The sequence below is a fragment of the Osmerus eperlanus genome, chromosome 2, assembly GCF_963692335.1.
Source record: "Osmerus eperlanus chromosome 2, fOsmEpe2.1, whole genome shotgun sequence".
Taxonomy (NCBI): Eukaryota; Metazoa; Chordata; class Actinopteri; order Osmeriformes; family Osmeridae; genus Osmerus; species Osmerus eperlanus.
In genome coordinates, this window is record NC_085019.1 from 3,631,778 (window position 1) to 3,642,653 (window position 10,876).

Below are 10,876 nucleotides of genomic sequence, written 5' to 3' on the forward strand. Positions count from 1 at the left end.
CCTGTTGCCGTCAGCTAATCTAGAGAGAGAGAGAGAGAGAGAGAGAGAGAGAGAGAGAGAGAGAGAGAGAGAGAGAGAGAGAGAGAGAGAGAGAGAGAGAGAGAGAGAGAGAGAGAGAGAGAGAGAGAGAGAGAGAGAGAGAGAGAGAGAGAGAGAGAGAGAGAGAGAGAGAGAGAGAGAGAGAGAGAGAGAGAGAGAGAGAGAGAGAGAACTTATGACCACTGGGGTTGGGCCTACTGTATGCCAACTCAGTCTAATATTAGACTAAGATGATATGTATGTGGTTTCAGGAAGTGCAGATCTCACATCATGTGGTTTCGAGCCGACTCTGCAACAAAGACTGCAGACGTCATTGGGTCAAACCCCAAGAACCGAACCTATTCAGCCCTATATTAAGATCGACTGGAATCCTAAGATAGTATCATGGCAGTGCCTACTCATTAAAGAATATTTTCTCTTAGAAATATGAGCTATTGTGTTGATGCAGCTACTGAGAGAGATAGCCTAAAAAGGGATTTAAATATATCCAGATTTCTTCTCCTGGCAAAAGACACTCCTGCCAGTTTCAGACATAGCGTGATAAGAGCTTGACTAGTTTAAAACCCTTAAATGAAACTATAAATCACAGCAGTTAAGACAGAGTGTGGCAAATAAATTAATGAGGAAGGAAGCTTGTGTAAGGACAGGAAAAAGAGACAGACAGAAAATAGAGACAGACAGAAAATAGAGAAAATAAGATGATGGATGTGATGCTCTACTGTAAGTTTTCACCCTTGAATGACTCCCCCTCAGCGGTGGCTGGGAGTGTACGGAGGAAGCCGGCTCATAGCTGAGGTAAACCATGCGTTGTTGATTGAGCTAAAAAGCCCATAGACTACAAGAGATACAAAGCTATGTCAACAGCTATGGTTCACGTCAGAGTCCTAATAAAAGTGTACCCTCAGAATAGATCTGGTTCTTAAATCTATCAGCCATAGAACAAGGGTCTGCCAGTTTAAACCAGACAGCTGATGATATACAAAGTATATGGGGCATGAAAATGCTTGCTTTCAATCTCCATTACGCAGACGGCAGGACAGTCAACATCGTATCCCTCAATCGCAATGGCAACGGCAAACGACAAGCGATGCAGTCGTTGGAATGGAACGGCCTCTCTCTCAGGAGAAACAGCCAGTGTAAAGTAACTGTCACAAAACAGTAATGGCTGGCTATGATTAGTTTGGAGTTTTACAGAGTTGTTTGGAGCACCTAGCAACACAGCACTCTGTGCTGCCCCCCCGCCCCTCTCCTGGCACTCACCCTCGCTCCTTAATGTCCCTGCTATTCATGAACCTCTTAATTGCACTGGTTTACCCACGTGGTCGCTTAATTGCTTCTCCGTCTAACGGCAACATGTAAATACAACACAATTAGCGACATGTTGGCTCTATCTATGGCAGCAAGAGAACTTAGCCAGTCACACTTTCATATTTTTGTTCCCATGTCCTCATATTCCGTTGCTTTCTTTCTTACTTTTAATTGGTGTCTCTTTGTATCCACATTGAAAGCTCTGCATTGCTTTATCTTCATTCACCCAAAAGAGCCACAGGCAGCTAATAAATCAGTCTACAGACAAGCACCATGGGAATACCGATTGCACATGCAAGTCTTTGCTTCGTTGACAAAACGGTGCAAATCAAAAGATGGCGGGGGACACGCTCTTACCTGCACGTTCTCGCGGAGGTCAGTGGCCTCTCTCAGGGGCTGTGTGGAGGCTCGGAACAGCTCGTCCACCACCTTGATCCCGGTGGTCTTGCTGGAGGTGTACTCCCTGGTCTTTCTGCTCTTCCTCACCGACAGGCCCCGTTTGTGAGCCTTGCCCCCGCCACGCCGGTTGGTGATGGCCACGTGGACAAACAGGGTGGTGTTGGGGAGGAACTCTCCGGTCAGAGACTGCAGGGGAACGTGCCTGTAGCCGGGCTGAAGACACTCGAAGGGGATGGTGTACTGCCCGATGAACTCATCGCCTATATAGTCGTCGTCGAGCACTACGAAGCGGAGGGCGGCCAACTCGGGCAGGTTGATCTGGAACTCGAAGCTCTCGTCGAAGACGGGGTTGTCCCCGTTCTGAGACACGGTCTTGGTCCTCTGCTCGGCGCAGTCGGCCGGGATCCCGTGGATCTCCACGTAGATGTAGGGCTCCACCACATCCCCCTTGGCAGCAGAACCCCTGGGCTTTGGCAGGTTCTGTCCACTGATCACTTTAATGTGGAGGAGCTGGGCCGACACCCCGGGTAGGGAGTCCCTGGCGTTGGCACTAAAGTAGGACACCTCCTCTCTCATGATGGATGGGCGGAGCACATAGCCACAGTTTCCATTCTGTCTGAACCAGCCCAGGTTGAGGTCCATCATCAAGCCTGGGGTCTGGTAATTCATGGCCACTATCTGGCATCCACATTTCCAGAAGTCCTGCGGGTTCATATTACTGGCGTCGATACGCATGGGTGTGGGATAAACTCTTGAGAGAAAACGCTTGTTGTAACACACAAAATCCTCGGGGAACTCATTGGCAAACCTGTTGGCGTCCACCTCGTTGAAGGAGCACATCTCCCAGTATTTCTGGTCCCTCTTTGAGATTTCGAAATCCCTGAACTGCACTGACGTACAGAGGGAGACCAGGTCGGACAGCTCCTTACACAGCCTCAGCCTCTTGTTGCCTAGTCCATTATACTGGTCCTTCTCATCCCCCACCCTCCTGGACATCTCCAGGCCCTCCTCCTCGTCGGTCACCTCTCCCTCAGAGTCAGGGCAGTTGGAGGGGAGACGCTTGCCCTTCACGAGGATTTTGCCCTTGAGGTTCTCTGGGGAAGGCAGGTAGTGCTCCTCTGCATTGGGCGGCTCCGTGTAGAGCTTGTCACCCAGGATCTTTTTCATGTGCTGGGCCATGACTCTCTGCTGTGGGATGCAGCAGTGAATCACCAGGCAGAGGATCAGAGGGTACTCGGAGCTGTCAAAGGCATACTGGTTAATAATGTCCAGGACCTTGGAGAGGGCTAGCTGAGAGGCCACAGAGCTGCCCACATACACAACGGGCTCGGCATCTGGCCCGTCCCACACGATGACCTCCAGACTGCGGCAGCCCATTCTCAGCGCTCGGATGTAGCTGCTGATGTCAGACGAGCCCCAGAAGTGGTCCTCCAGCAGGGAGGCGTTGTGCGACGAGTTGATGTAGTAGTGCGAAAGGGGCTGGTTCATGTCCTGGCACACCCGCTTGTGCTGGGGGTCGAAGATGTGGCACTCGGAGGAGAGGAGGTAGTGGGTGAAGCCGTCGATGGAGAGGTAGCCCCGCTCCCTGCCCTCGGCGGAGGGCTCGTACTTCAGGACGATGTCCCTGCACATGTCCTCCGTCCCCGCCTCCACGCCCTGCTCCACCTCCACGAACAGCATCAGGTCCTTACTGTCCAGGTACTCCTTGTTGCTGGAGAACTGCACCAGCAGGAAGAAGATCTCGGGCCGGGTGCACAGCTCGCAGTAAGCCTCCACGAAGGTGTCCACGTTGATGTCCTCCCCGTATTGGTCTTTGGCCTTCTGCAGCTCCTTGAATTTGAGCTCGATCCTGGATTCCTTCATCCCCGGGTTGAGCCCTTTGATGATCTGCGTGGCCCTGAAGAGGTCTATGTGGCCTTCCTTGTCCATGTCGGCCAGCTCAAACACGGAGCCGATCCAGGAGGTACGCAGGCTGGGCTGGCTGGGCTCCACCATGTCCACTGTGTGTCTTCCATAGGAGACCAGGTACCTCAGGCCCATCACCCAGGTACTGACCACGTCTGCTGTGCTGCCTACAAGGTCCAGAGACTCGTAGTTGTCCCCATAGATGATGGAGAAGGCGCACTCCTCGGGGAACTGGTCGGACAAGCCGTTGCTGCGCAGGACGGGGGTCTTCTTCCCCAGGCGAACCTCCTTGATGCTTTTGATCTCCAGCTTGGCCTTCTCCGAGTCCTTCTTGGAAGGCTCCCAGCGAAGCCAGTGCATGTCCGGGTCCAGCAGGAAGTAGCGGTTGTACATGCGGGAGTTGGAGCGCACCTTCTTCATCTCGCAGCCCTCCATCATGAAGGCCATGCAGGCGGCCGTGCTGCTGATCTTCCGGTCGTTGGGCATGGAGCTAAAGGACACTGTCTTCTTCCTCACCTGCCTCTGCTTGGAGACATCCTGGGGGAAATAACAGAGAGGGAGAGGGAGGGAGGGAGGGAACACAAATATGTTATCTTCCTGCACGCTGAGGACACAAAAGCCACAGCCGATGACCAAAAGGACATTGTGGTCTGAAGGTGACATTGGAGCTTACGAGTCTCATCTTGACTTGGTTCCAAACCACCTCTGCTACATACACATCTCACTGATTGATGGGCAACATGGAGACTGCCATTACATAAGCTGGAGAGTGAAGAACAATGGGAGAAAGAGCAGAGCACTCCTTTCATCACGAGCAGATTTCAGAACGAGATTCATGTGTACACAGCGGACCCTAAATCTAAACACAGACTGTCCCTGTGCTGACAGGTAAAGAAAGATCCCGGTGATTTACATCCCTCTGGGCAGTGCGGAACCCCACTGCTCTGAAAGACTGCATTAACTGCCTGTCATCAAATGCTCAGTTATCAGCCAAGCACCAGGCATCTTTATAATAGCCCTCCCTTCCTCAACCTCACCCCCCCGAGCCAGCCTCTCCTGCTGTGGACGCGCCACACTCTGACATTTCACTGCTTGGTTGACAAAATGACTCTGTTGTAGCAACTCACGCAAAGGCATCAGCCTTTGCGATAATCAGATGTGTATTTAAAATGTGTCTCTCCCAATGTAATTATTCAAATCCCAGTTTAGATTGCAAAACTCCTTGAGAAGGAGAAGTAACATTGTCGCTCTCCCCTCGAGACAAATGGTAATATAATGCTTGCCATATGAAGTCTGTTTCCTTTTAGAAGAGCAGTGCTCAGTGTAATGATAGGGCATGAAACAGCGAATACCATTGCGGTTTGGCTTGAGCCTGAACAGTTTCTTTTCTCACTGCTAAAGGCCTTAAAACGTATCCCTTTAAACTGCAAATCAGATTCATTGACTTTATAGCTTACATATTTCTGCAGACGATGACACTACACATAGAACAGACCCCTGCCTGCTGATTCAAAGACAGTCAGAACAGAGTACCACAGACACATGATCCCAGGCATTAATCTGTAAAACTGTGATGGATGAATCGGGCATTTTTACCTCTCCCCAAATAATCTTGCGGAAACTGAAGTCAAGGGACTCAACGTCTTTTGTTCTGTGTCCAATATTTCTCATTTCATAAAGCTGGAAAGTCTCTCACGAGTCTCTCTCAATTAAAAACTTTGAATATCCTGATTGTAAATTATTTCGATTTGATTTGACCAATACTTTGCGTCTGCTCTTGGGGAAGGAGAGAGGGAGGTAAGGAGGGAGAGAGGGAGGGAGGGAATGTCAGAGGTTCCTAAGCTAGGGGAAGAGAGGGTATGTCTCCCCCCGAGGACAGCAGCTGCCTGTATAGGCCTGATGGATCCTCCCAGAGCGTGGTTCAGCCACAGTCACAGAGAAACACCTCAAGGCCATCCATCTTCCACCTGACAGGCAGAAGCAGACGATTCCCGACGCAACATCACGATTAATGAGCAACGCTTGACACAAAGCCTGTGAAATGACACAATCATCGCTCTCTTGCTCTGCCCTTGTTTGATGACCTCCATCTCGTTTTCGTACACATATGAGATCCGAGCATGCTCATATTTGGTGCAAAGATTCCAAATCCCTACAAAAGATGAACACACATCAAATCACAGATGATTCACAGATCCTTTTTGATGCGTATTTGAGACACATCAAATGAAATGCATTTTCAACACTCAAAATGTTTAACTATGATATCCAGGAGGATAACAAATAGTCACCCATATAGTCAGTGTATTTTTTTTGTAGAACCAGAAGAGGATTTATGGCCCAGAAGTCCTAAGACCACCCTGAAAAATGAAAGTAAATGAAACAGTTTGGAGTGACCACAAGAACAGGCCTGTGCTTCCCTATAGAACACCATGTAGACAGAACCATGAAGACAGTACCATGAAGACAGTACCATGGAGACAGTACCATGAAGACAGTACCATGTAGACAGTACCATGAAGACAGTACCATGAAGACAGTACCATGAACACAGTACCATGGAGACAGTACCATGGAGACAGTACCATGAAGACAGTACCATGAAGACAGTACCATGGAGACAGTACCATGAAGACAGTACCATGGAGACCATGAGGGTACTGACCAATCCTGGTGTCCAGCATTTTCCCCCCCTCAATCTCTCCATAATATACTTAGAATTGGCATTCTGTCGATGTGAGGACCTGTGCCAGAAATCGTCTGGGCAGAGTCAAACCACTCCAGGAAGGCAGTGTCTGTCAGCCCAGCTGGGCCAGCTCCCTCTCTCCGCACGCCCCTAACCGAACCCCTCGGCGCCCACATCGATAATGGCGCGGGCCATAATTATGAGATCCCATTTCAACCTCATACTTCAATGTGTAGGCCTAGTTCTTCCCCCGAGTCCTTCCCCCTTCCTGCCTCACACGAGAGAATACCGCTCGCCAACTCAGACGCTGGTCACATACTCTGGACTATTTCGATCCTGGACTAAAAAGAGAATCGCCTACCCCTTCCCTCTCTCTTCCTGAATCGCACTAGAGCGAGGAGAAGACAGGGGGGAAGAGTCAGGAGTTAGTGGTGTGGGCATGTGTGGGGCGACTCTGAGGGGCGTGGAGCAGATAATCAGACCATGCCGTGGGGGGTGGATGGAAGGCAGGACCGGGAGGGCCACTGGACAAGCTTGATTGTTTCCAGGCTTTGAGGAAATGCTGACACCAGAGAAGGTCAAATTGTTAGTGGCCAATCTTGTTTCATTAGCAGATCCTGCCATGTTGTTGCAATTAGCCGGAGCCCACAGCAGGACAGCAAGCTGTCTCTTTTTAGATTCTCTTCCTCTCGATCAAACCCAAAGACGACAGATACCGATACGCATGCAGGTATTCCGCCTTCTTTGAACCTACATGGATTTAATGGATCTAGAGAACTGGGTAGGAACGGTGACCTTATAGGTGTTATCGTTCAGTGCTTCAATCAAATCAATCCCGTGGAAACTGCAAGAGGAGGCAAGAAGGTCACGACAGAAAACCAAAATCAAACACAGTCATCGCTCAGCCTTTTCATTCTTCTTTTCAAACCTCACAGGCTCTGAAGCAAATTCTCCATTTTACCCTTTCGGTTTTCCAAATCTCTCGCACACCCACATCCCTCTCTCCTCCTCGCTCCCCCTCTCCACCCGCCCCGTGCCCTCTCTCAATTTTCTCACACCCTCCAAACGTTTTCCTGGCAGGAACGTCCGTTTGTCCAACAGCCTGTCTCCATCTGTCCTGGTGGTCAGCTGCAGGGCCTTTGGCTCGCCTGTTGCTGCTGTTGCTGGGGTGACCGGGGTATTTTGGTCGGGCGTGTGGAGCCGCTGGGCGCCCCCGGCGGGGTCAGAGGGGGGCTAGGCTGGGCCTGATGCAGGAGTGATGCTGATGGGGACAGGCAGGCCGCGAGACAGCCCCACTTCCTGTGAAGGGCAGCAGCAAGTCACGCTAGCCAGCTCTCCTCACATCAACCCTGCCACCCGCCAGACACACACTTGGACACACTCCTCACACTGGGCTCCGCAGGGGCTGGGCGAAGAACGATCAATGTTCCACTCGCCCTGAGACTGCCTGGATGTACTTGTTCGCAAACGTCTCAAGCCTCAACATCGTATGGATGTGGCAAACTGAATATTATGGAACCTGTCTTCCTTCCTTCCAACTTCAGGACCAGTCAGACGGGTTTGAGGTACATACAGCAACAACACTCTGGATTCTCTCAATATGTCAACATTTTCTTTCATATATTGCTCATTTGTGTTCCTGCCCTCCAGCTATCCCCCCTTCTGTGGATAGCCCACCCAGGAATGCAGGACTCTCAGGGCTGGATCCTCACCCGGCATCTCTCTTCACTGTGTGTGTGTGTCTACATGCGTGCGGGTGTGTGTGTGTGTCTTGTTTGCCAGATCCCTTAAGGAGCCCAGGGCTCCCCGTCTGCCTGACCCCTCCTACCAGAACACGTAGTGAGATGAAAACAACCACATAATGTTCACTTCCATGAACAAAAACCACTCCTACACATGCAACGTAGACAAGTTTGAAAACTTTTGAAACGCTACGCTTAACCCCTTTTTTATTGATCCGACAGAATTGATCAGCCTCCATTGTCTCTTTCTAAGGGTCTCTATCCTACCGGTGCATTCACCACTATGTGTCTGAATAGAACACCTTTGCTAAACTCGAGCGCGGCTTCAGTCAATCGAGAACTAGTAGAATGTTCACTGGAACTTCAAGGTTCTATGAATAACCCCCAGAGCCACGGGGGAACGGGAAAGAACAGTGTGAACAGCAGAACGGAGCTGGATGACGTCCTCTCTCCCATAGTGACTCATGTTGGGAAGCAGGGGAGGGGATCAGAGCATGAAAACCCACACAGACACAGAGACATCATGTCTCGGCTATGCTACACAGCCCAGCACACAGACAAAGACAATCTAGCTGCTAGATTTGGTCTATCTGCCTGCTCGCTAGATGCGAGCAGGCAGATAGACCAAACCCTAGGCAGACAAACAGGAAGGCAGGCCGACAGACGGAAAGGCAGACAGACAGACAGACGGGAAGACAGACAAACAGGAAGTCAGAACTAGAGGGCAGACAGACAGGAAGTCAGGCACACAGATCTACAAGCAGACAGACAGGCACAGTATATACATAAGCAAAGGCTGGAGACATGCAGCCTTGGAGAGGATTTCTCAGCCCAGTGATGGTTTCAGAAAGTCAGACTAGACACAACCATGAAAGGTCCCGTGGTACCTTACCTACCCTCACTCTGTGTTCAACTCAAGTCAACTCTTCAGGCAAGTCTGAATTCAGAGTCAATGGGTTTGAAACTGACATTACGTCCGTGTTCAACCAGGCTTCAACACTACAAAGAATGAGGAATAGAGAAGGAGGAAAGACAGAAAGAGGGAGAAGGACAGCAAGAGAATGAAAAAGAGAAAGACAGACAGACAGACAGGGTGAGGAACTGAAAATTAGAGAGAGACAGAAAGATTGTTCTATAAACTGTGAGAAAGTGAGAGAAACCTTCTCACACTGGAGAACAACATTGCTTTGACACTTGTTTCGCACATTTTTCACATGAGGGATGTTTAAACTCTCACATTGTGCATTTCACTCACACTCTGAACCACACTCTGTGTGTGTGTGTGTGTGTTTGCCTGTGCACGCTACAATAAGCTTACAAGGTATTCAGACAGATTGCGCCCTGGAAATCACCTACTTTAAAAGTAAAACCCAATCTGTTGTTAACAGTCTTTCCATCCTCTATTAATGAGATGAACCTCCCCTGAGAACATTCAACAAGCCAAAGTGCACCAAACAAGCCACTAATTACGGGACCACAGAGAGGTAGCGGTCAATGCTATCGAGCAACATGAAAGAGCAGAGAATTATAGGCTGTACTAAATATTGTCAGTTACAATACAATCCCCTTTATAAAAAGGCCTGTTTCTTTTTACTGCGCGTCATGAAAACATTCAATACATGTAGTAGCTCATTGGCACTGGGAGCCCATTGGAGCAGGACTAAGTGGTGATAAATCCTCAGCTGCCCACTGGTAGGGTGGATTCCTGAGAGGACCTCCAGATCCCTTCCCCTGCGGCACCCTCCTTCATCTGCTTCAGTCCCCTGTTATCCTTCTTACTGTCCTTCCCCATGCATCTCCAAAGGGGCCAATTATTTCTTGCACATCCCATCTCAGATATGACGTGTGTGTGTGTGGGGGGCGGGGGGGGTGGGGGGGGAAGTGTAGCGAGTTACTTGATGCTCTTAGGAAGTTGAGACGTATCTGATTGTGTGGGTCAGGACTCGTCATGTTCGGCTGTCCTTGATTGCGGTGATGAGGTTCCGCCTCACCGTCCCCTGGATGGTGGTCTCTAACTAGCCTTGTGTTAGCCCCCCGTTCTCTCTTTCAGATGTTTAAGCTCTCTCGTCTCCTGACCAGCCAGCTCTCTCCTTGTAGTATCTCATCTTAGAGTTGGCTCATTTCCAAAACGCCTTGCATACAGCCTCAACTCATTTTCACAATGTCTAATCCTCCGTGGAAATCAGTCAGAGAGGGTTAGAGAGGAAGGAAGACTACTGCATGTGGTTGAGAGTTTGCCTTCTCAGAAGTCTGTTTTCCCTTCTGTTGTAAAGCTGTGATCTGTGCCGTGGGGACCTGTTTTAAAGGTCAGTTTATCAGCCCCTGTTCACTATAAAGTCGCTCCATTTGATGACAGGAACACCTTCTGAACAGACTGGAACACACAAACACCACCCAGCTTGTCTGCAGTGTGCTGATCACTTAGGGATAGCCTGAGGGCGGTTCCTGGAAGCTCCAGAACAATCGTTTAATCCTATCTACTAATGGATATCTGTTCTACTAAAGGTATTGCTCATCACTGGACATTGTTTCCACATCAACTGATGTTTAATCTAATAGCATTAGCGGTTCCCATTTCCACTCTGAAGGGAATACATGTTTGGACCTGGATAGAGCAGCGTGGTTGCTGTTTGCCCAGTAGAGGACTTCTGGTGGGGAGGTGATAGCTGCTACCAGGGCTCGCAACTCACAACAACTCACTGTCACAGTACCGTCCCGAAGTACAAACCCAAACTGAACTTGACCTGTCCCAAAATGTGAATTCTTATGTTAGCTGGTAGCTAGCTAATTTACTCAT

At 49.8% G+C, this 10,876-nt stretch overlaps 1 protein-coding gene across 1 annotated transcript in view; it reads right to left on the reverse strand.

Annotated features, from left to right (window-relative positions):
* Positions 1-10,876, reverse strand: part of LOC134034203 (uncharacterized) — a 72,656-nt gene that overhangs the window by 19,007 nt on the left and 42,773 nt on the right. The window contains 1 exon segment of the mRNA XM_062478595.1: positions 1,705-4,188. Within this exon segment, the coding sequence (XP_062334579.1) occupies positions 1,705-4,188 (2,484 nt within the window).